At 48.5% G+C, this 25,631-nt stretch overlaps 3 protein-coding genes across 4 annotated transcripts; 2 read left to right on the plus strand and 1 right to left on the minus strand.

Annotated features, from left to right (window-relative positions):
• Positions 1-1,071: 1,071 nt before the first annotated feature.
• On the plus strand, positions 1,072-3,608 carry LOC136497954 (26S proteasome non-ATPase regulatory subunit 11 homolog). 2 transcript variants are annotated; one of them, XM_066493862.1, is made up of 3 exons: positions 1,132-1,165; positions 1,915-1,970; positions 2,173-3,608. In XM_066493862.1, the coding sequence occupies exon 3, from the start codon at positions 2,182-2,184 to the stop codon at positions 3,460-3,462; it is 1,281 nt and encodes a 426-aa protein (XP_066349959.1). In that variant the 5' UTR covers positions 1,132-1,165; positions 1,915-1,970; positions 2,173-2,181; the 3' UTR covers positions 3,463-3,608. The 2 variants fall into 2 exon arrangements, with proteins under 2 accessions (XP_066349958.1, XP_066349959.1); XM_066493861.1 differs by having other exon boundaries at positions 1,072-1,970.
• Positions 3,609-4,563: 955 nt separating this feature from the next.
• LOC136495345 (probable methyltransferase At1g29790) lies at positions 4,564-5,949 on the minus strand. The gene has a single exon (XM_066491297.1). It carries the CDS (start codon positions 5,947-5,949, stop codon positions 4,564-4,566), a length of 1,386 nt encoding a protein of 461 aa, XP_066347394.1.
• Positions 5,950-20,612: 14,663 nt separating this feature from the next.
• LOC136496351 (ferric reduction oxidase 7, chloroplastic-like) lies at positions 20,613-25,243 on the plus strand. Its single transcript, XM_066492007.1, has 9 exons — positions 20,613-21,268; positions 21,390-21,486; positions 21,962-22,159; positions 22,656-22,890; positions 23,137-23,464; positions 23,561-23,831; positions 23,925-24,180; positions 24,284-24,743; positions 24,862-25,243. Exons 1-9 carry the CDS (start codon positions 21,013-21,015, stop codon positions 25,050-25,052), a joined length of 2,292 nt encoding a protein of 763 aa, XP_066348104.1. The 5' UTR covers positions 20,613-21,012; the 3' UTR covers positions 25,053-25,243.
• The last annotated feature ends 388 nt before the right edge of the window (positions 25,244-25,631 follow it).

Here is a 25,631-nt window from a genome sequence, read left to right on the forward strand (position 1 = left end):
TTACTCTCTCAATTTTTTAAAAGTCCGCTTTCCTCCCTGAACTTTAAAATCGGACAAAACATCTCCCTCAACTTTTAAAACCGTCCATCTTATCTCCCTGGCCCTGTTATAATCAGTTTTGAAGACGGTTTTGTCTTTTTCTTTTTTATTTATTTCGGCTAAATTTTTGAAAAATCATAGTAAATCATAGAAAATCATAAAATAGAAAATTCAATTTTGTTGGACTCCATATGAGTAGATATATACAATGAATATATAATATGGTATGCTGTAGTACAAAATTTTTGTTGTGGCTTTAGATTTATGTTTTTCTATAATTAATTAGAATAATTCATAGCTACAGTTCTATGGTCCGATTATAATAAAATTTTTATGGTGGACTAATTATTGTACGATTGAACTATAATAAAAATTTCATACCGGTTGGATCATGTATAGCTTAGTTATAGATTTATTTATATTTAAGAAGCATAAACCTAAATAAAATCTATAACTAAGTTATATATGATTCAATGAGTATGAAATTTTTACTACAGTTTAAGCATACAATAATTAGCCCACCATAAAAATTTCACCATAATTGGACCATAGAAACTGCAGCTATGAATTATTCCATTTAATTACACAAAAACATAGATCTAAAGCTACAACAAAAAATTTGTACTGAAGCGTACCATATTATATGTTCACTGTGTAGATCTACTCACGTGGAGTCCAATAAAATTAGATTTTCCATTTTATGATTTTTCTATGATTTACTATGATTTTTCAAATATTTAGCCGAAGTAAATAAAAAAGAAAAAGACAAAACCGTCTTCAAAACCGCTTATAACCGGGCCAGGGAGGTAAGATGAGTGGTTTTAAAAGTTGAGGAGGTGTTTTGTCCGGTTTCAGAGTTCAAGAGAAAAAATGGACTTTCGCATAAATTAATGAGGTACTGTGGACTTTTTTTCGAAAAGAAATAACAAAGAGAAATCGGCCCAATAGCCCAGGAAGAATCGCTATCCTGAATTGATGAAATTCACCACCAACAGGTGTTTTCTTCTCCCGTTCAACGCACCTGGCCCGAGACCAAGACACGCCGGACCGCCGCCGCCCTATTCCCAGCTGCCCAGGTCTCGTCGGGCTTGAGCCCTTTGCCGGCGATGAGCACTCACCACACCAGGTATGCCTGCCCCTTCTGTTCCCTTCCGTGCAAAACTGAGCACCCGAGCGGCCGAACCCTAATTTAAGCTATTTGGCTATCTGTATTCGATCAGATCTGATCTAATCACAAGTGTATGCATGTATTATGCCTACTAACTTGGTTTTTTTGGTAAAATTTGTTGGGTGTACACCCATGACCTTTCCCCTGCTGCGTGCTAGAGTAGCCGATTGGATTTTGTTGGTAGTGGAGCTGGCAGTTCAAGTCTTTTTCATGTATTTCTGCTACTTTAATTTGGCTAGATGTGGTTTTAGGGTGCTTGATTATGGCTCAGCTGTAGGAATTTGTGTGAAAATCAGCGTGATTATCGAGATTTGGTCTTGTATCTCCTGGTTGAGGGTTAATTATCCCCTGTACTGGTGTCTGGTGGTTAGATATCTCCTATGATTCCCCCGGTTAATTGAAGCATTCCTGTTTTGTGGGACGTTGATTCATTGGTGTTACTATCTTTTAATTCTAACTAGTATATGTTTATCTGTCAAGGAAGCATTGAAATTTCCTATGACTCAAAGTATTAAGTGATGTGTTTCGATTTAGTGATGTGGGACGTTGATTCATTGGTGTTACTATCTTTTAATTCTAACTAGTATATATGTTTATCTGTCAAGGCAGCGTTGAAATTTCCTATGACTGTATTAAGTGATGTGTTTCAATTTAGTGATCTCTCTGGTGATAATTTCTGTGCTTCTGTGTCAAACTTCCACTTACAGGAACTAGATAATTGATCTTCGCTAAATTGATAATTTCTTGCAAGCACGAAACCAGGGTATGCTCTTCTCCTTCTGAGTGTGTAACTTTGCTGCTGCCAATTATAATAATTCAAGGCTGTTAATGGAATAAATGCTTGTTTTTCCAGATGTTGCATTATTTAGTCTGATGCGTAATTTGAAGGATTTCCTCCTTTTGTTCTGGCTGATTCTTAGCTCATTTTCTGTTGGTACCTTAATGTTTGTTATGTTGGTATGTAGGGAGTAACCATGTCTTCTTCAATGGAATCATCATACCTTCCTGCTACAACTGAGTCATTAGCCAAGGCTCAAGAGGCTAAGAATGCGTCAGAGTCCATTTCAATCCTTTACCGTGTCATTCAGGACCCATCTTCTTCTGCTGATGCACTGGGAACAAAAGAAGTTGCAATTACAAATCTTACAAACTACCTCACTAAAGAGAACAGAACTGAGGAGCTGCGTAATCTTTTGACCCAGCTCAGGCCATTTTTCGTAGTTATTCCTAAGGCAAAGACTGCAAAAATTGTCCGCGGAATAATTGATGCTGTCGCCAAGATACCTGGAACATCTGATCTTCAGATTTCACTCTGCAAGGAAATGGTGGAATGGACCCGTGCAGAGAAGCGTACTTTCCTCCGGCAGCGTGTGGAGGCGAGGTTGGCGGCTCTCCTGTTAGAGAATCAGAAGTATATTGAAGCCCTTACCCTCCTTACTAGTCTTATCAAGGAAGTCAGGAGGCTTGATGACAAGTTACTTCTTGTGGACATTGACCTTCTGGAAAGCAAACTCCACTTCTCCTTGAGAAACCTGCCAAAGGCCAAAGCCTCCTTAACTGCTGCTAGAACAGCAGCAAATGCCATTTATGTTCCACCTGCTCAGCAAGGCACTATTGATCTCCAGAGTGGAATCCTCCATGCTGAAGAAAAGGATTACAAGACTGCTTACAGCTACTTCTTTGAAGCATTTGAAGCTTTCAGTGCACTGGAGGACCCGAAGGCCATCTTCAGCCTGAAGTACATGCTGTTGTGCAATATAATGGTTAACCAAGCTGATGATGTTGCAGGGATAATCTCATCTAAGGCTGGCCTAAAATATCTGGGTCCTGATGTTGATGCTATGAAGGCTGTTGCTGATGCATACTCTAAAAGATCTCTCAAGTATTTTGAAACTGCCCTTCGCGATTACAAGTCCCAGCTAGAGGAGGACCCTATTGTCCACAGGCATCTTTCTTCTCTGTATGATATGCTCTTGGAGCAGAACCTCTGCAGGTTGATTGAGCCCTACTCAAGGGTGGAGATTGCGCATATAGCCGAGATGATTGAATTGCCAGTTGACCATGTTGAGAAAAAGCTGTCGCAGATGATCCTCGACAAGAAATTTGCTGGGACTCTAGATCAAGGTGCTGGCTGCCTCATTATCTTTGAGGATTCCAAGACGGAGGAAATCTTCCCTGCCACTCTTGAAACCATTTCGAATGTCGGGAAGGTTGTGGACAGCCTTTATGTGAGGTCGGCCAAGATCATGGCTTGAAAGCAGCTAGTCTTACATGTTTGTTCTGATTTCGTTTTCAGTTATGTCGATGTCCTCAGACATTTAGTCCTTCAATCAATATTTGACAGTTTATTGTGCATGTTGCCTCTCAATTTATTCAACAAAACATACTGTCTTGCTTGCTACATACTGCTAGGAACAAGACAGTTTGTTGTTTCTGCGTGGTGGAAGTACTGTGAACACTTGCTGGTCCCAAGCATAAATGATACTTATTGTGCTACTGCGATGTTATTGGCCCAATGTCGGGCTGCCTTGATCTTTACCGCTACAGGTTCATATGGCCAAAGACTGACTATTTTTATGTATTGATCTTTTAATATCAGCGTGCAGAGTTGGATGGATGTTATTGTGTGTGTTAATTAATCTACTATGTTATCGAAGTGCATGTTTGTAGCTCCACTATGGCTTGTGCTCGCCATATAAATTCATCCAGGTTACGTTACAGGGCTTCCATATATCAGAATAGAGGAGGTTTCCTCTGGCACGAGATTCGGGTAACATCTGTGTAAGTGTTCCTGGTTCCTGCTCATGCGGCCAATAACTGATTAATTAGTGATTACTGTTTGAACTACCAGGCCATCAGGAGTCCCACACTGATGGCAGAACTGCAGAAGTGCCGACGAAAGTCACGGTTGTTTCATTGTGCTGAAGAACACGATGAAATGAATCGATGTATGCGTAACTGATCGAGTGGAGGACATGATGAAATGAATCGACTTTTTTGTTGATCGAGTGGAGGACATGATGAAATGAATCAACTTTTTTTGTTGCTGTGAAGTGTGAACTGTTGATAGCACTCTGGCTACACCAGCCAGCATACACCACAACTGAGTAGCAGCAGACAATGTCCTAGTACAAGTAGAAGAATTAACACTGAATTATTTCATGAAATGTTTAAGAATCTACTAAAATTTGCCATAATTTCGCTGGTACTCTCACCCCGTCTGCAGTAGTATATATCTTTCTGGACAGCGTGACAACAATTAATTTCACGCCCAGCTAAAGCTTGACAGCAAACCAAAGAAAGAACCAAACAACAAACGCATTGCCAAATGAAATGGCGCCCCGACAAGGAGATGCTCAGGTCACGGGTTTCTCGAGCAGCGCCGACACGTACCACTCGTTCCTCTCGGCGCCGAGGTCGAGCTTCCGGCCGGCCTTCCACCGGAGCCGGCGGAAGCCGACGCGGTCGAAGATGGGCACGTAGGTGGCGTTGAGCTGCGGGCCGAGGCAGAAGAAGTGGTCGAGCCAGAAGACGCCGCCGGGCCTGAGCACCCGGTAGATGTCGAAGAGCGTGGACTCGAGCACGGCGTCGGGCACCCAGTTGCTGAGCACGTTCATGGAGTGCACGATGTCCAGCACGCCGTCCGCGAAGGGGAGCCGCTGCATGAGCGTCAGCTGCAGCGGCACGAGGCCCCGGGAGGCCACGAAGCGGTTGAAGGGCGCGTCCAGGTCCAGCGTCGTAGTCACCACCGTCACGTTCCGCTCCCGCATGCGCGCCGCGAACGTGCCCGTGCCGCCTCCGATGTCCAGCCCGATCCGCACCGTGCCGGGCGCCCGGGACCGCAGCACGCTGTCGACGCTGAACCCGGGCCCGCCGTTGTCGGTCTGCCACCGCCGCCGCTCCTTCCCTTCCAGGTCGAAGCAGTCCTTGCAGAAGTATGACCCGCCCCTGGTGCGCGCGCGCTGCACGAGGCACGTGTAGTTCTTGCACGTGTACCGCGCCCAGCGCACGGTGGTGTCCGGCGGGACGGACCACAGGCTCCGCGGCAGCGGCGAGGGCTCCACGTACCTCGCCGGCTCCCTCGGCCTGCAGCGGCGGCGGGGCAGCGGCTCGCACCCCTTGAGCGCCAGCTGCAGCGCGAGCGCGTCGTCGTCGGGGCACTCGCCGCTGACGTTGTACGTCATGTACTGCGCCAGCTCCTCCTGGAAGTTGCGGCAGGCGAATCCCAGCCCCGGGAACAGCTCGTCGGTGCCGAAGTTGGCGTGGAAGCCGAGCGGCAGCCGGTGGGGCTCGATGGCGAGCTTGAGCTCGCCCTGGGGCTCTTCGGGCCAGCCGCCGAAGTCCCTGGCCTCCGGCGTGTCCCCGTGCACGGCGCCCAGGCCCGCGAGCACGGACTCGAGGAGGTACGACGACGCGTTGCACTGCGCCCGCAGCGCCGCGAGCTCCGCGCGGGCCCCGGCGAGCGCGGCGCGCGTGGCGTTGAGGTCCCGCAGCAGCGCAGCCGAGTCCCACAGGTGGATCCGCGGCGCCGACGCCGGGATGTGCACGGACAGCGACGCGCCGGAGAAGAGGTAGACGGAGACGAGGTTGGTGGCGATGACGACGAGCAGGATCTTGAGCTTGGCGCGCCGAGGCGCCGGCCGCGCCGCCGGCCGGTGCACGTGGCCATTGGCGGTAGCGGTACCACCCATCCCCTCGTGGATACTGTGCTGCTGCTGGCCCCGGTGCTTGGGCGCGTACATGGCGGCCGCGCGCGCGCTCCGCCGATCGGCTACAACTAGCTAGCAGCGACGATCGATCACGATCAGTTCACTATACGCCGATCAAATTCGACATGCGGGATGGTTTTTCCAGATGTGATGAAGTGCAGCTGTGCTACGCGTGTTTGACTTTGGATATGTGTTTGCATGTGTTCCTGGATTGCAGATTACACATCGTCTTGCTTTGCTTTGCGAGGAGAAAAGCGGACAATTTTGCTTCGCAAGTCAAAGCTGTGCTACGCTCTTGTTCATGGTGCGTGTAGGAGTAGCTATCGCTCGGGGAGCGAGCTGTGTGGCCGACTTGTGGGCCCTCTAGAGCAGCGATTATTTAGCGTATAGGTCATGGGCGTACGCGTCCTCGGGCACAGGGGCACTGCTCTGCGGCATAGAACAAAGGGAAATTTGCCGTTGTTGGGGTAAAGATGGGGGTGACTGATCTTGAAGAAGCAAGAGTACATAACGGTGGCAGTTCATTTCTCCGAACTTGCTCGAGTCGGGCAATACAAAAACTGTCTATATCTTACCAAGAAATTGTGGACCCACCAGCGCAGCGATTATGTAGCGGATACGTCATGGGCGTACCTACGCGTCCTCGGGCACTGCTCTGCGGCATACAGAAGGGAAATTGGGGCATGGGGGTGACTGATCTTGAAGAAGCAAAGTGTAGATAACATTGGCAGCTCATTTCTCCAAAGTCCGGACTTGCTCGAGTAGGGCAATACAAAAATTATCAGTATCTTACCAAGAAATTGCAGCAGCAGCAGTATAGGTCAGTCAGCGTCATCCTCCATTGAGATTGTTTTTTTTCTTAAATTACTGTTAAACCTAGACTAGGAACAGCCAAAAAGACTGTCTCACAACTCGCTGGCACTACGCTCAAATCTAAGCAGACTGGGAGGGTTTACAATTTCAGCGAAATATCGCCAAAATTTCTGAAGTATCGTCTTTTTCGCTGAGGTCCGAAAATTTTTTATATCAGTTAATTTTTTTTGGTTAAATTCATCTTTCATTCCAAAATTACACCAAACCACAATAAAGTGATCCTCCGTATCCTAGTCTTATTAGAGCATCTCCAAGAGTTCCCTAAATGTAACATATTAGGTGTTACGAGCTCGCTAAGCACTGAGACTATGGCATGAGAGATAGATCTATAAATATAGTGAGTTAGTTACTTAAATGCCTATATGTGTTGATGAAAAATCCTAACGCAAAGAGTAGAATAAGTAGTTCTAAACATTGGCACGGAAGCAATTTTTATAAACAAAAATTAAATATAATTTGTATGTAGCACTTGAATAAAGTTAGAGTGTAAGTGTAGTAGATGGAAATGCAACATTAATTTTTGGAGAATAAATACTATTAGTTAGTAATTTGGGAAGTTCAAAAAAATCAAACTTGGGATTTAAGAAGGGTCATTTCGTTGCCGGCAAACGCTTGAACGTGTGTTTAAAAGTATCATTCTTTGGCGAACTATATTGGACAAACTAATTAGGAAGTGCTTAGATATTTTATTTCTAAGAGTTAGTGTGTAGTATGGGGTAGGTCATGGTACAATTGTTAGTTGAATCCGGCAAGGTTTAGATCTTTTAAAAATTCAATCAAAAGTGTTAGGGGAGGTTAGTAATAATCGGACATGGAATTCTTATAAGTCTGAAATGATAATAGACAATGCTATTTTATCATTTAAATTTTAACAAAAATACTATAGAACATGTACGTGACACCTTAATAAAGTTTGAAATGTGAGATTTGTAGATGGCAATGAAATACTTCGTGTTGAGAGATAATGCTGTTAAGTACTATATTCAATAGCTTTAAAGTGCAACTAGAAATAGAAATCCATTTAACACAGAAAATTTCATGAACTTTTGGAAGGTTAGGCATTGTGATGTTTAGCAATTTTTGTAGAGAAATTGGGTTAAGGAGTAGGGTGGTATTATGGCTTGTTTTAGTAGCCTAATTACCCTCTAAGGTATAGCAAAAGTGGTTTGCGGATTGGATCAACGGTTTAGACGTTTCGAACACTTTAAAATCCATGCATAACACTAACTCGGGCCGTCTTCTCATGTAGGGCGCGGTCACCAGGCCGTCCAACCCCGACGTCGCGGCGTCGGTGCGCTAGGCGCGCGCGCACATGGCCACGCTGGGCGGTTGCTGCTGCCACAGCCTAGCCGCGTTGGGCACACCGCGAGCCGCTACGCCCGCCGCTCACTTGCGTCGGGCCGTCCTGCCGCCGCGCCTGCCGCTCACTTGCGCCGGGCCGTCCTACCGCCGCGCCCGCCGCTCACTTGCGCCTGGCCGTCCTGCCGCCGTGCCGCGCTGCTGCGGCTACCGTGGCTCGACCGGTTGCCCCGCCGTTTGTTTCACCTACCGCGATGATGACCCCGGTCACAGTGGCGACGGACGCCTCCTTGCTCTGCTCTGCTCTACCGCTAGCTGCCACCAGCGACCCCGCTCGATCTTGCCACTTCATGTCATGCGCTTCGCAACAACCCTTCCCGTCTCGTCAACTATACTACGTGCTCGCTTTGCCACCAACCGGAGCTGCTCACCTTAACTGCTCGGTTCGCTCGTAGACCACTCCACCGCCTCACCGTGCGTGGAGCCACCATCACGTCTCCCTCTTCCCATTGCCAAGTTATAGCTTCGCAGCGAAATCCCTCGCTCCTGTGGATAGCTTAGAAGGTTGGCTAAGCGCCTGGTTTCTCTCTAGTCCGTCGGTGCACTGTGGGCCGCCAATTTGGCATTTTACCGCCGCCGGTCATGAGCGCCGTCGTGACATGTGGTTTGGGGGTAAGTCCATAACCCAGAGGTAAGGGTTCGATTGGTGGCGTTTCTAGGCTCACCTTGACCTCCTCTATCCGATGCTCGCGTTGATTTGGCCAGGAAACCCATCGGCGACGTGGTGATGCGCCGATGCCGCTGTGAAACGTCATCGTCGTGCTCGGGCGCACGTGGTCGGGCCGCCTCGACCCTCCCCTGCTTCAACCATCTCCTTAGCGCGCACCGCGGTGAGTCTCTGACCCTTCTCCGCCATCACGACCCGTCCGATAGGGTGTAGACTCGCCGGAGCACTCGCGCCACCACGCAGATCCTCCATCGACATGGATAGGTGGGATTAGTACACCTTTGAACGTGCCATCGCCTTCTACTTTTGTGTGTAGGTTCGGAGGTCCATGTTGGTCTAGTAGACGCATCATTGTGGGCCTCTGTAGGCCGGCGTGGTCGGGCGGTGCTGGCCGGGGCTGCACCGACGCGCACAGGCACGTTTGGGACCCGACCGTTGCGAAGAAGAGGTATTCCGGGGTGCTTTGTGCAAAACTCGAGACTAGTGGAACAGTGCCGCACTGTGTCGTTTGATTTTCTAATTGTGTGAGTCCTCTTTTACAAAACGCCAAGTGCGCGCGGGCGCCCTGGGCTTGGGCCGCACTGGGCCATCGCGACTCGCGCGTGGCCACGCCCGCGCGCGGGCCGCGTTGGATTGCTGGGCCAAAGTGGTTGCCGCCGGCCCTTTTCGATTTCTAAAGCATTGTCTAATTTAGTTTCTAAGGTAAATTTATAAATTCAATATAAAATTGTGTAGTTAACCAAAAATTGTGAAACCAATTTTGTCATATTCCTAAAATCATGATCTATCTGCTAGTATATTTTGTTCACATAGTTTTATAATATTCTTAGGAGCTATATAATTAATTTGAGATACTTAATATTGTCAAAATATAAACTTGTAGGAATTGTTGTGATAAATTGGTGATAGTGTTGGCTCTAAAACTTTTACAGTAGATCTCTAACATTATTAGGTGCTCATTATAATTTTTGTAGCTTCATAATAATTAGTTTGCTAAGGTAGCTAAATGAGTCATAGTTCAAAAATATATATTTAGTCAATTAAATGCCAAAACACCTTGAGATTTTAGAACTAAAACATTTTTCTGGATACAAAGCCTTACTTGACGACGTGGATACATAGACCAGCACGTTAGTCATTAAAGCTAGCTCGTTAGCTTACGGAGCGTAATTGTATATTTAAGATTTGCGGTTACCGTTGATTAATTGCGTCTCTGCGTTGCATCCACGTATACTATAATAGGAACAATGATGGATCATGGAGTCGACCGAGGTAGCGGAAAACATGGTGCCTTGATGATCGTGTCACCTTGATGAAATGCTAACTTTTGGTTATATCTTACCCTGGCAAGCCCCGGTGCATAACCCCTATTATTCTGCACTTTATCTTATGCTTGTGCATTAAGTTTTAAGTAGTTGAATGAAAACCACTTGCATATATATATATATATATATATATATATATATATATATATATATATATATATATATATATATATATATATATATATATATATATATATATATATATATCCTTATCCTATAAGTCTTACTGGTATAACAGGATCGTGTAGATTGCTATGTTGTAGGACTCCGATAGAAGTCGAGTGATTGCCTACCACTCGCGATAGATAGAAAAGATATTATTGTTGTTATTATATTACTATCACGTGGAATATATATGAATGATAATTGGAGACCGGACGAAATGGTACTTTGGATCTGGACTTAGTTTGGCATCTGTGCGAGGCTCGGATTACACTTGTTCCGCCTGTGTCGGTTAAGGACCAGCCGTTGCATTAGATTCTAGTCAGGTCACAGACCTATTATTCCTGAGCACATACTTGATTATGGGGGCGGGAAGACTTGGTTGATGCCTACCACCTGCTGATGCCTACCTGCTGCTGCCGCCTGATGCCTGTAGATAGCCTGTGCTTTTGACATGAATGCTGATTGCCTGCATTGCATATGTGTTCGTATAGTGGGACCACCATTTGATTTTTTTTTAAGTCAAATATTAGAAATTACTGGAGATGACCTTTTTTTCTCATAAAACCTTTTTAGGAGTTGGGAAACATGGACTTTTTAGGAGGAATATTTATGGAACTCTTGGAGATGCTCTTAAAGCCCTAATTTCTTCAAATTTATTTAATTTTCTTACTCACACATTCGACGGCACTAGCATATATGCGTATGCAGCTCGCCCACCGTTAGCCCGTTGTATTACCGTGGCTCTACTTCTGTGATATATTGTGTTATTTCGCCGATGTTATATAAATTTGTGATGGATGATGGATCAGAGAGTTTTTCTAGTGAAATGATGCTAATTTTTTTAAAAAATAAACTCAATTTGAATTTATTTAAATTTGATCCGATATTTCTGAAATTTCGTACTTATGGGTGAGGACCGAGATTTTTTCTTACGGTATTGTAAACCTATTACGGGGTGTGAGGATTGAATCAAGATGTGTGATGTGCAACAGAGCTGGGGAGGATGGCGGAGGCCATCTATTTTTCAAATGCAAACAAGTGAAGGCAGTCTGGAGAAGTGCGGGGTTTGAGAAGCTGAGGGAAAGGTTGGTCAGTGTGTCAGGATGCAAAGGAGATAGTCAGAACAATCCTGTCGATAGATGGAGAGGCCCAGCTGAAGGTGATGTTTCTGATAAATAACTGGTGGCATGAAAGGAACTCCGTAGAGAGACGGTGGACAGCGGCGAACACCAGATGGCAGAGCAAATTTGAGCGGGAAGCAAGCTATGGAGGTCAACAATCTCCACACACCGGCCCATGAAAGTTTGAGAGCCCGGCCCACATCCGAACAAGGAGATGGGAACGACCACGAAATGGAATACTGAAGATAAATGTCGATTGCGCTTTCGGAGAAGTTGACAAGAAAGGTGGCTTGGGGTATGACAGTGGAGGAGTGGTTCAATCAGCATCAGCTTCAGGTCGTCTGCGTTTTGCTAGCAGCCCACTACACATGGAGCTAGTTGCTTGCATGGAAGGGGTGAAGGCGGCAGCGTCACTGGGAATGAACAATGTGTGCCTGGAAACTGACGCGCAACAGGTGGTCTGGGCGGTGCAAGGGGATGAATTCAGGCTGTCTTTGGTAGGCTGTTTGGTGCATGAATTGAAGGAGTTCATAGCGGAAAACTTGATGACTTTCCAAGCTAGGTATGTACCAACGTGAATGTAATCAAGTAGCTCATGAGTCATGAACTAGCCTGATCGGGCAGGCTGTAACTGCCTAAATCTGGCTTGTCTTATCAGCCAGCCAACAGTATTTTTCTCTCACACCAAACCAGCCAGCAGTACTTTTAGCCCATGCCTTATAAGTCAATTCAGCCGAAACGAACAGGCATGGCCGGAGTGTCGGATTGTATATGCACTTGGGCCCCGTTCGTTTGTCTTAAAAATGGCTTGTTCGGCTTCTTTTTTCAGTCGGAACAGTGTTTTTCTCTCACAACAATTCAGCCGGAACAGTGTTTTTCAGCCAGTTTCAGCCAAGTTTCAGACCAGCGAATGGGGCCTTGGTGTCAAACGATTTAGCCGACATGGTTGAGTAATAGAAATATCAAATTCCTATAAAAAAGACATTGGTTGGGAAAAAGAGGGGAAAAGTAAACAAACACCCCAAAAAAGAACCTCTATTTATTTCTTGTTTAATAAATCCTAGTAGGGGGCATCTCCTTAAAAAAAACATAGAACAGGCTACCACGTACTATGTACCTCCAATTGATTTTAGCAGGCCAACATCTCGGCAGCCTATGTATACAAAACAAAGGAGACGCTAGGGCCCCAAGAGGCGTCCGGACGCAGTTCCCACCCGGCCTGTAAAATTATCTAGTTCCACCCGTAACTCTCATCCAGCCTATAAAAGTTATTTGGTTCCACCGGTAACAGAGGGGATAACCCGCGCTGCACGCACAGACGGGACTGGCCCTGCCTCTACCGACATCCCCTCTGTTTCCCATCCCTCTGCTTCCCACGCGCATGCACGACGGCAGGTGGGTCCTATTGCAACATGTGCAACACCTGATCTACTTTTACAATATTCAGATGAAACACTTGCAACATATGTCTGAAACAATTAAAACACTTGCAACATACGTCTGAAACACCAGAAAAACACGTATGTAGCCATTGCAAAATATATGCAACATCCAAATAAAACACTTGAAGCATACGTTTAAAGCAACTGAAAACACTTAAAACATAAACTTACAACCATGCATATATATGCAAAATCCAGATCTACTTTTGCAACATCCAGATAAAAAACATTTGTAACATACGTCTGAAACAGATGAAACAGTCGAAACATACACTTGAAACATACGTGTATAGCCATTGCAACATGTGCAACATCTCGATCTATTTTTTGTAACATTGATATAAAAGCACTTGCAACATACATCTGAAACACTTGAAACATACTTTTGCAACACATGCTTTTAGCGTAACATCTCTTTGCTGTTTGGGAAATGGAGGCCTGTCGGCGCATGGAGTTCACTGGTGTAGAGGTCGCCGGCGGGAGCTCGCCGCTTCGGTGGAGAAGGACGCGGCAAGTCCAGTGGAGAAGGCCGCGGCAAGTCCACGTTCTCTAGAAGGTCGCGGCGTGCGAGAGGCGCGGTGGAGAGGGAGGAAGACGGGCTGCTGCGCTTTGGCGTGGTGGAGATGTCGGTTGGCGGAGTGGAGGGGTGGTGGAGAGTGCAGTTGCCGAGGCGACGCTTCATGATGTGAGTTTTCTTTTAACGGTTAGGGGCGAGTGCGAGTGGATGAGCACATAAGAATTACTGTTGACGACGGTATTTGGGCTAGCGCGGGCTGCCCACCATCACAGTCGTCCGTCCGCTACACACCCTACACCCTGAGTTACCGCAAAACAAATCAAAGGATTGTTTAGAAACTGGTAGCCCATAAACCTTGGGCAACAACCCGTTATGCTCGACTATTCGATCCGGAGGAAACCAGAAAGAAAAATCGCCAGGAAGACAATAGCCTGTTCGTTTGTCCGTGGCTTGTCGTAAACGATCGTAAATTTTCAGCCGGAACAGTATTTTTCTCTCACACAAACCAGCCAGCAGTACTTCTTCATGAACCAGCAACGATATGAACCAGCCAACCGAACCGGCAGCAAGTGGCCCAGGACAAATGAGAGACGTGCGGCTGAGACAGCTCGGGTTCGACTGACACGGTCCGGTGGGCCTACGCACTAATGGTCATTTGGCAGGGCCCCAGTGAGAGCTGTGGCCCGGGCCCACCCGTCCTCGTCTTGCCCCCTCGTAAAGCCATCGTCGATCTATCCATCCCTCTTGATTCTCAAAAAACAAAAAATCTATCCATCCTTTTGGTCTTTTTTTCTCTCGAATACGTAAGAGTGAACATATCATTGTATTAGAAGAAAGAGTTTATAATACAATACAAGAGTTCTACACACGGCCGTTAGTTTATAATCCATCCTCTTGGTCTTGGATTGGACTACCTGATCGCTTGACTCTCGCGGCGGTTCCGATCGCCGATCGCCGTGATGGCGACAGCAGATTCCCAGGATGCAAGGATAAGCAGCGGCCACCGCACAGCGCTGTCTCCCCGGCAATGGGCAGCCACCTTAATTCCCTTGGTTGGAGTTTTTTTCTTTTTTCTTTTTGAACTCGGCAGGGGTACTGTGGTCTACTGGTCTTTGTCGGAGGATGAATGCGATGTTGCTAGGCGGAATGGTCCTAGTCCAATCGATGAAAACCATGTTCGCTTCATTGGTTGTGTGACTTATAAGTTGAATGATGTTTTGTTATGAGAGAAAAATATTGTATCATGATTGATAAATATGGCTAACGAACAGGGTAGAAAATCCTCCGTGGAATGAAAGGTATAAGAATAAGGAGGATGAATGTGATTTTACTAGGCAGAAAGGGTCCTAGTCCAACCAATGAAAAATCTTCGTGGATGATAAGAACAACTAGACGAGGAATGACGGCATGTAAATACTGATTATCACACCTCGGTAAATCCTGGAAAAATTGTTTTCCATTTGAATTTCGGTGGCACTCGTCAGCGCGCTTGAGGATACTCCGTCAACATTAAGCACACCTTAAGATAGTTTTTTTTTCACGATGGGGCCATTCGTCTGTTTTTCATTAAGAGGAAAATAGTTATCAGTATACCCATGCGCGATCACATAAGCGACGAACCTTCGTGACACAATGCACCTTACCACCTAGCTACTGGATACACTTAGAAAAAAATTACATAGGAAAGGTGTTTTGCGACCAAAACAGCAAGACAAAAGCGAGCGTCTAGGCCCGCGGGTTCCTGCCTGGGAAGAGGACCTGCATAGCTTCCCGCGTTGACGTCGACAGGGAGAGTTTAAAGGCGGTCTGGAATTCCTCAAATGAGGCTTCATCAGGTAGCTCAGTCTATATCTCAAGGCCCAGACGTTTCATCATCACCTTCCACGCTTGAACCTCTGGCTTCTGTTCCCTGTGCCTACTCTTGGCGGCAAGCCTAGCGCTCCTCTTGGGACGAGCTCCGAGCATCCAGCTTCCTCTGGCCGCCCGAGTTAGCCGCAGTCGTGGAGGCGACGACAAGACATGCATCGTGAACGGCTTCTTGAATGCAACGATGAAGTCCTCGATCGACGTTGCGGCCATCGCGTCAGGCGCACTGGCACCAATAGCCGGTGTGGCTAGGCCACCTCCGTCTACACCTACCTGGTTGGCGGGGAAGTAGACCTGGACCGGGGGTGGGGATCCTCTAGCTTGCTCTAGCACCAAGAGCGAGGGCCTTGGTGAGGTTTGGCCCGAGCCGCACTCGTCTGGCCCACCTCCGACATAGTCTGGCTCGTGGGACCTGCCTGATGTGGCCTTTTGGTCAGACATGCCTCCGTCTCAACCAGCATGGGATCGAAGTCCCAACGCTGAACCTCCAAGCAACGGTCCACTACGAGCTCGGGCTCAGGGTGCACCGCTTGTATTCCCTGCATAGCGATGCTAGAGTGGCCATCTAGCTGACACACGTGTGCCAAGGGGCCCCCAAGCCAAGCAAAGACCCCAGCCGCGCCCACAGACACACGGAACCTCGAGGAAAGGTGTGCATGGAACTCCTCCGGCGTGACGGCTGGCTGGTCTCCACCAACGAGTGTGACGAGAACAAAGGAAGAGGTCCGCTCCAGACGCGGCGAGCTCCACGTTCCTCTGGACGACGAAGACCTCGATCTTGGGACGGTTATCAACGTCACCTAGAGGTGGTGATACCGGCTGGCTGCTGTTGTGGTGCTGTTGTGGCGACGATGACGGTGCGATCGACCGTTGCACACGACAAGGCGACGACGTTGTGGGTGTCAGACCTGGCGCAGCGCGACATTCCGGCGACAAGCTGGGTCGCCTCGAACCAGCAGGGCGACGTTCCACACTCCGGCTGGGGCGACGCGCTGAAGGCTTGCACGCCGGCGAAGGGCCTCGCTTGCACATCGGCGAACAACCACGCTTGCACACCCTTGCTCGATGGCTGGTCCCCCGGCAACAGAGGCAACGGGACCGAGAGCGACACTGAGCGGTGACGTGGTCGTGCGCGAGGCAGTTGAAGCAGAGACCCACGAGGTCTGGTGGGACGGGGCGGTGGCATTTGGGTGCTGTTCTCCCCGGACAGCGCCGCTTACGGTCCCCTCGACAATTTGGAATCCATCAGCGTCGACGTTGGGCCTCTAATGAGGCTGCCGAGACGTGACAGGCACGGACGCCCAACGCCGTGGGCCAAGGCGCTGATGCACTGGGATTCTTGCCGCGGGCTGTGGACCAAGGCGACGCTGCGTGGGCACTCACGCAGCCTGCAATGGTGGATTCCTCCGACCATCGGGCGTGCAGGTCCTATGCCGATGACGACGCTTCCCCTTGGCAGCCGTCGGGTGGTTACCCCCCACGGTGGTTGCGTTCTGCGCCGCGTCCGAAGACCCCGCCGGCGGTGGAGGCGTGGCCCGGAGAGCTTTTCGGGCAGCGTCCAGGTACGACAAGCGCATGGCAGGGGCGACTTCGTAAGATAGCCCCTCTGAAATACGAGGTATACAAGCATTTAAAATCTATTCTAAATAAACTATAAGAAATTAGTACATGTGAAGTAACCATTAATTCAGTTTAAAATATACTATTCACATGTATACCATTAATGTCTATCAATATTCAATCATCTAAATATAGTAATCACAATCTATTTTAATGATTAAGGAAATATTGCATTTGCATATGACATTCGCTTTACCTCTCATAAGATGTTTTAGAATTCTTATTAGGATATGTTTATTTCAGGACAGGACAGATGGAGTAATAACATTTAAGATCACCAGTTTGAAAGACAATTGTTTGTAAAGTTTTCTCCTAGCTATCAGCCGCTTATGTAATAGGGTGTTGCTAGGTGAAAATGGTCCACTCTGATAAGAAAATATGACAATAACATTCAGTGACAATGAGCCTGATAGATAAATACAGGTTAGCGCACAGCGCTGCCTCCCCAGCAATATATGCACCCACCTTTAATTTCCTTGGCTGGAGATTTTTTTTTCTTTTCTTTTTTGGAACTCGGCTGGGCTACTGTGGTCTACCGGTCTTTATTGGAGGATGAATGCGATGTTGCTAGGCGGAAGGGTCCTAGTCCGATCAACGAAAATTCTTTGTGGGATGATAAGAACAAGGGTGTGGCTAGCCCCTGTACGTCCGGACGCCCGTGCCTACCCCGCCACCTGCGCTGCTCCGCCTGCCCACCCGCCCCGTGCCCATGCCTTTTGCTGCGCCTATCCGACATCCACACGCTCGTCAGACGAGCTCAAACTGCCATGACGAGATGGATGGAAGGGAAGGGAAGGGAAGGGAAGGGAGGGGAGGGGAGGGGAGAGAGAAGAGAGCACATGGCGATGCGTGCGCGGCACGAGGAACGCATGAGGTAGGAGCCGAAGCCATGCGGCAAGCCGCTGTCCACCGGCCACCGGCTACATTGCCACATGTGCAACGCTCGATCTAGTTTTGAAACATCCAGAACACAAATGAAACACTTAACATGCGATTGAAACATGCATATGTAGCCATTTGCAACATGTGCAATACCAAGATCTACTTTTGAAACATTTATATGAAACGTTTGCAACATGCATCTGAAACACTTGAAACATAAACTTGCAACATGCGTATTTTGTCATTGCAATATATGAAACATCCAGATCTACTTTTGCAACTCAAGATGAAACACTTGAAAACATAGGCAACATTCATATCTATTTTTTTGCAACATCCAGATGAAACATTTGAAACAAAAATAAAAAATAGCTGAAACACGAAACATTGCATTTGCCATGCGGGGCATGACCTACCTGGTGGCGAACTACGGTATAGATCGGCAAGGAGGACAAGGAGCGGATGGATGCCGCCCTATGTGGAGGCGTTGGAGTAGCAACGGCGAGGCCCGCCCGAGCAGGAAGGCCGAGGAGGGCCGCCACCTAGAGGGGCCTCACGAGGAGCGCCATCTCCCAGCCCGTCCCTCACTGTACTGTAGTACTAGCAATAGGATTGCAGCCCGTGGTAGAGAAGATGAACAGAAAATTGCTGGCTCCAGCGACGAGCAGGCACGGCGCTGGGGTGGGATGGAGGAAGCGGAAGAGGTGCCGACGCGGGCAGCCGCAAGGCGCTGTGGTGGGGAGGAGGAAGCGGAAAGGACGGAGGAGGCACCGACAGGAGGTGCGCTCCGGCTGCTGCCTGTGCCTGGTTTGTGCAGATGAAGACGAAGGGAGAAGAAGGATCGGTGATCCTTAACAAAACGAGGGACGACGGCAGGTAATAATTGATTATCACACCTCTGTAAATCCTGATAAAATTTGTTTCCATTTGAATTTCTGTGGCACTCGTCAGCGTTAAGATAGTACAAGGTATACAAGCATTTAAATTTTATTCTAAATTATGAGAAATTACATGTGAAGGAACCACTAACTCAATTTAAAAATATAGTGTATACCATTATTCTATCAATCATCGTCTTCTGAATATAGTAGTCACGCGAACCGGCGCAGCGGGCGCTCCCGATCGTGCCAGTACTAATATGTTTTAGAATGCTTATTAGGATTTTTTTTTTGTATTTCAGGACAGGACAGATGGAGTAACAATTAAGATCACCAGTTTGAAAGACAATTGTTTGTAAAGTTTTCTCCTATCACCCGCTTATGTAAGAGACAATTCTTTCATTACCACTAAAAATTATAGCATTTCTTTCATTGCCATCCAAATTTATAAAATTTCTTCACTGCTATCAAATAATTTTTATTTTTCCTTAGTTGCCACTACCGTTAAAACCTATTAAGTTACAGTCTCTGACAGTTGGGCCCTACCATTTACCTATGTTACTGTTGCTGTCACCTCCGTCCCGTCCGCGCTCGGCCGCCTGACGTCCAACTACGGCTGCGGCAGGCGAGACGCAGGCAGTTTCCTCCCTTCTTCCACCTCCCGTTCGTTCGTTCTTCCGCACCCGGTCGCTACCGTCCGTTCTTCCACATCCGGCCACCGCACCCAGCCCTGGCGGCCAGCGCCCCGTCCCGCAACACCTCGTGCAGCCTCGTGCCCAGCCCCGCGCGACGAAGGGAGGAGAAGGAGAAGAAACAGAGCTCGCGACGCCAGCTCGCCCCCGCACCGTCGTGGCTGGGCTGGAGCTCGCCAGCGTTGCCATGGCCAGGGCTCGAGCTCGCCCCCGCGCCGCGCATGGCCGAGCTGCAGCTCGCCCGCGCCGCCATGGCTGGGGCTCGAGCTCGCCCCCCGCGCCGCGCGTGGCCAGGCTGCAGCTCGCCCGTGCCGACATGACCGGGGCTCGAGCGGAGCCCCCGCGCCGCGCGTGGCCGGGCTGCAGCTCGCCCACGCCTCCATGGCCGGGGCTCGAGCGGAGCCGCCAATTGTGGACGGTGGAGCGAGTGATGTCACCGTGCTATTGGACGTTCGGCGAGGAGGTCTGCGTAGGCGTGGTCGAAGCCCATGAGCGGCGGCCGAGGCGCGAGGCGACGGCGACGCGGTTGAGCGCGTCGAGCTTCTCGGCGAGCGCGAGGAGGCGCGCGTCGTCGCCCAGGACGAGCGCGCGCACGGCGTGGGAGCCGAGGCAGAGCGGGCCCAGCAGGCGCGCCACCTCGGCGTCGGAAAGCGAGCGGTAGAGGTTCGCCGCGCGTGACATGGCGTTGCCCCATCTAACGGCGTTGGTAAGTGCAGGCGACGGAAATGGTAACCAGGCAAACACAAAAATTATTTGACGGCAGTAAGGGAAATTTGAAAATTTTGATGGTAATAAAAGAAATGTTACAATTTTTAGTGGCAACGAGGAAATTCTCTCCTTATGTAATGGGGGTGTTGCTAGGTGAAGAGGTCCACTCTCATATGAAAATCCATCTCCGAATGATAATAACATTCAGTGCCAATGAGCATGATATATAAATACAGGTTACCTCACCTCAAAACTAAAATAGAGAACTTTCCTTTCGATATACCTTGAGTTTTTTTTAAAAGAATTATGGCATTCGTCGTTTGGTCATAAATCCTTATATTCTTGGTAAGATTTTATGAAACTATTGTAACTTTAACCCTTATGTAGAGTCTTCTACAAGATACTCCTATTTTTATTTTACCATAGGTTATCATGTCTTATGAGTATTTTATAATTTTAAAATATTTGCTAACTCTGCATTAAAAGATTATACGATTTTCTTGAAAAAACATCAAGTGTTTTTTTTATTCTAAAGGCACTACTTTGTGAACATTTTTTTACAGCTCATGCTGCGCGGAAGCTAAGGAAACGGGCGAAGTTTGATTATATTTGTCCGTTTGTTTATTTGCCGGCAACGCGCTAGTTGATAGTGATAGTTGTCAGATTTGTCTGCATGGTAATTGGCTAATTGCATACCTGGTCGCACGGGTGGGGCCTTCCGAAGCACACGTTGGTTGTGTGGCTCAGTGGCACTGCGCCACTCAGCTCAGCGACGACGCAACCACCTGACCATGGCATCCCCTGCGCGCCCTCGGCGGCTCGGCGCTCCTCGCCCGCCCATCGCCTTCGGAGACGAGCGAGCACCTATACCTAGTAGCCGTATAAAGGCGGCAGGGCCTAGCCCCACGGGACGCACAAGCTAGTGCGGGCTTTCCCCCCTAGATTCTCTCTCGCGCGCGTCCGCTTTCCCTTCTCCTGGCCATGGCCCACGAGCGGGAGCCGCTGCTGCAGCAACGACAGACCGGCGCCGCCAATGCCGCCGGTGCCAAGGGCTCGTCCTCGGCGCCGGCGACGGCCGCCGCGCTGCCGTCGCTGGCTAGGACCGTGCTCAAGTTCCTGATGTGGGCAGTGTTCCTCACCTGGGCCGCGGGGATCTTCCTCTACCCGACCAAGCCCGTGCAGGCTGTGTTCAGCAAGTGGGTCCGGCTCACCAAGGAGTCCATGTTCGGCATCGCTGGTACGGTCTCGACGAAAAATTCTGCTCTTCTCCTCCTTTTTACACCCGTCTGAAATTAACGCAGGTTAGAGTGACTGGGGTTCTTTCACCGCCTTTTCTTCTTGTTCCTAAATTCTTGCAGGGGGTATTTTCCTGACATTCAGCGCACCCATTCTGATCGTCGCGCTTCTGGCATATGTGTACATCTCCTTCTTCCAGAGTGAGCATCATGTGGTGGAGTAAGTTTCCCCCCCCCCCTTGTCTTCTACTAGTAGTTTTCAGAATTTAGAAGACTACTTCCTGAATTGTGGGAACTGGGTATTTAGTAATTTAACAGAACTCAGAGTCACAGATGTTGACTATTTTATAACTAGTATAGTAATTGAATTCTTTTGGTAACTTGAACAAGACTAGGCATGTTAGTCCAATTATTTAGGTGCTATTTCAAGTACATAGTTGTTCTTAATTGGCTACAAAACGAGCACAGCATGATAGGTTCAGATTCGAACATAGCAAGTTCAGGATAATCTGAACATTTTGAGTTCAGAGCAGAGCCTTGCATAATCTTTACATAGATTTCTTTAAGAGTTGCCTGCTCCTTTTTTTTTTGCGAGGAATAGTTGCCTGCTCCTTTTTTTTTTTGCGAGGAATAGTTGCCTGCTCCTGCTTCCGGTTCATGTCCATTATTCATCTTTAGTTTTACTCGCGTGCCAGGAAAAAGAAGTTGCGGTCACTGAGTTTCAGGCTCTGGACTTTCCCTGTTCTCGTAGACGGCCCCTTTGGAGTTGTCTCTGCAGTTGAGTTCATCGGAATTGTCCTGTTTATAACTTTTGTTTTCTACTCAATGACCTATTATGCCGTGGAGAGCGTGAGCCTTGTCTCAAAATTTGACCTTCCATCAATGACTGAGAGGTATGTTCTACAATGAAGGACTGTTTGACTGAAACCCACTTTTCTTTCTTTTTTATAATATATAAAAAACAGATTTAAAGCCTGCAAAGTCATCAGTGTTTCTCGTTTATTTAGAATATAACAGTGTTATACACGCCAGTAAACTATCTAGGCTGTTCATAGGAAAATCTTTATGTAGATGATTATATATCTATTGCAGCGTTAGTGTTGCTGCTTAAGTTGTGGAAAACATGCACAAATAGTTCATCGATGTAACGATCCTCTATATGAAGTTATTTATATTACAATACTTCTGTCTAATCTACCTTGTAATGATTCGTACACAATCAAATTCTTCTTGTCTGCAGTACTGTAGATTTAGCCTCAAGAGCAATCACTGCAGAACTTGTGTAGTTGTCTTAATTACTCATACCACTGTTGAAAATTAAACAACGGATTTTAGTCAGTATCATGAATTAATAAAGTTCTAAGGTACTATAAATTTTTCCTTGCACAGTGAATTGATACTGGATGTCATTGGCGCCCGTTTAGGGGCGGTTGGGTTGTTCTGCATGCTCTTCCTCTTCCTGCCAGTCGCGAGAGGCTCAGTTCTCCTCCGGCTTATCGATATTCCATTTGAGCATGCTACAAGATACCACGTTTGGTTGGGGCATCTCACTATGGCTCTCTTTACATTGCATGGCTTGTGCTATGTGATCTCATGGTCCATGGAAGGGCGCCTCCGTGAAGAAGTAAGTGCTAAGTGATTTAGACCCATTCAGGGTTAATGATTTGCGACGATTAAGAAAATTAAGCACTGTCTACTAAATCACACAATGGAAAATATTTTGAAGGATAAACACTGAATTAGATTGTTCTCGATCCGTGATCAAAGATGGCTTAATTTTTGGTTGACGGCATATAGTAATTTGTTGCTACACGTGTCATGTATCTCAGAACACTAGTAACAAGCCATGTTGGCTTTTGTTTTTCTATAGATGAGAGAATGGAAGGAAGTTGGAGTAGCAAACCTGCCTGGTGTGATCAGCTTGTCAGCCGGCCTACTTATGTGGGTGACATCACTTCACCCAGTGAGGAAGAGGTTCTTTGAGCTCTTCTTCTACACCCACCAGCTCTACGTCGTCTTCATCGTGTTCTTGGCGTTCCATGTCGGCGACTTCATCTTCAGTATTTCTGCCGGGGCTGTGTTCCTCTTCATGCTCGACCGCTTTTTAAGGTTCTGGCAGTCAAGGGCCAAAGTTGACATCATTTCAGCTGCCTGCCGCCCGTGTGGGACGGTGGAGCTAGTATTCTCAAAACCACCAGGTAAAGAGCCAATTCCCTTGCTCTGTATTAATCACTGTTCCATTCCTGTTGTCGCGGTTCCTTAAGGCTTGAACAATTGCCTCTTGTGTTCTACAGGCCTCCGCTATAATGCTTTGAGTTTCATCTTCATTCAAGTGCGCGAGCTATCGTTCTTGCAGTGGCATCCGTTCAGTGTATCTTCAAGTCCCATGGATGGGAGATACCACATGTCGGTTCTCATAAAAGTACTCGGCACATGGACTGAAAAACTGAGGAACATCATCACCGATGTCCAGGAGAAGAACAGGGGTGACTCTGAGTTGCAATGCGGACGCATGACAGCCTGCGTGGAAGGCCCGTATGGGCATGAATCACCCTACCACTTGATGTGAGTTCTCACTTGATCCGAATACTCCCTAGCTGCTAGTTGATGCCACTGGATAAATTTTAAGTTCGTGGCTTCTGCCCGATACGTGTTCAGGTACGAGAATCTCATCTTGGTGGCAGGAGGCATTGGAATATCGCCGTTCTTGGCGATCTTGAGCGACATAATCCACAGGATCGAGGAGGGCAAGCAATGCATGCCCAAGAACGTGCTGGTCCTTTGGTCAGTTAAGAAGTCAAAGGAGCTTTCTCTCCTGTCCGCTGTTGATGCTCAGACCATCAGTTCATCTGTGTCGGACAAGTTACAACTGGACATCCAGGCCTTCGTGACTCAAGAATCCCTGCCCCCATTGGTAAGAACAAGTCATCAGTTAACGGCTCTTAAAGAATCTTCTTCACCCTTTTCATACACAACCGCAGAAGTAATAGCTCACTGTTCCACAATTGGAACTGTAGGAGGACGGCATTGTCGTGGACGACCAGAAAGTCCCTGGCATGTTCGTCAAGAACGGCACGACCATGTCCGGGCTGGTCGGCACCGGGGACAACTTCTGGGCGGCCGCGTACTTCGTGGCGTCCACGCTCGGCTTCCTCCTGGCGTACACCCTTGTGCACGTGTACTACGTGAAGCCGCACAACGTGGTGGCGTGGTGGTACCGGGGCCTCCTGTTCATGCTGTGCATGGTTGCCGGCGTCGCCCTTCCCGGCGGGCTTGTGGTTCTCCTGTGGCATGTGTCGGAGAAGCAGAGGTTGGAGGGCGACAAGTGGGACGCCGTCGCCGCCACCGCTTCCCAGTCACCTTACGCCGAGCAGACAGGCCCCGCGGCTGCGGCGGGTGGTGGTGACGACGCTGTTCCCAGCGTCAGCCTCGCCGCCCTGCGGACGACCCGGTACGGGTGCCGGCCGAACTTCGAAGGTAACTGACCTGTTCACACATACAGCACGCAGCCTTGACCTTTGGAGCTGATCACTGTATGCAACGATCGGGCCGCGCGAACTAACGGCGGATCGAGTTGTTTGTGGACTAATTTCAGCGGAGTTCGCGGCGTTCGCGGAGCGCGCCGGGGACGCGGCGGACGTGGGCGTGCTGGTGTGCGGACCGCAGGGGCTGCAGACGAGCGTGGCGAGGGAGTGCAGGGAGCGGAACCTCCGCCGCGGCGGCGGGGCGGAGAAGAGCAGGAGCGGCGCGGTCTTCCATTTCAACAGCCACAGCTTCGACCTCTAGACTCTAATCACACACGTCTTGATCGGTCGGTTCAACGAACACGTACATCGATACATGTTGCACAGCACACACACGGTAGCTAGATATACATGTTCTTCCTGTATGACATATGATGAATAATTTAATATCGTGTATATGTATGTACTGTAATGCTAGTATTAAGACATCCGGATGGCCGAACGTCACATCTACTCACTGTCACATGCATCGCTCGTCTAAATAAATAAAAAAACAAAATCAATTCTTGGCCGCCTAGCCTCGCTCCGCCTGTCCAACGGGCACCTCTCTCTCGTGCTTCCCTGCTATTCATCTCTCTCTCGCTCGCTTGCCCACCCTAGCGCGCGCCCTCCTCCACTCCGGCGTCCTCCTCCCCCACCCAGACGACTTCTTTCCCCACCCTGGGGGCACCCCTCCCCCCACCCCGGTGTCCTCATCCACCGGGAGCCTCCAATGCTGCAGGTGGCCCTCTCCCCCACCCCCATGGCCATGGCACTCCTTGCCCCCCATCCCCAACTGTCGCCACCGAGCCAATCCTGGGTACTACTGGCGCTAGTGGCAGTGGTGCTCACGCACAGCTGC

This window comes from Miscanthus floridulus, chromosome 12 (assembly GCF_019320115.1).
Source record: "Miscanthus floridulus cultivar M001 chromosome 12, ASM1932011v1, whole genome shotgun sequence".
Taxonomy (NCBI): Eukaryota; Viridiplantae; Streptophyta; class Magnoliopsida; order Poales; family Poaceae; genus Miscanthus; species Miscanthus floridulus.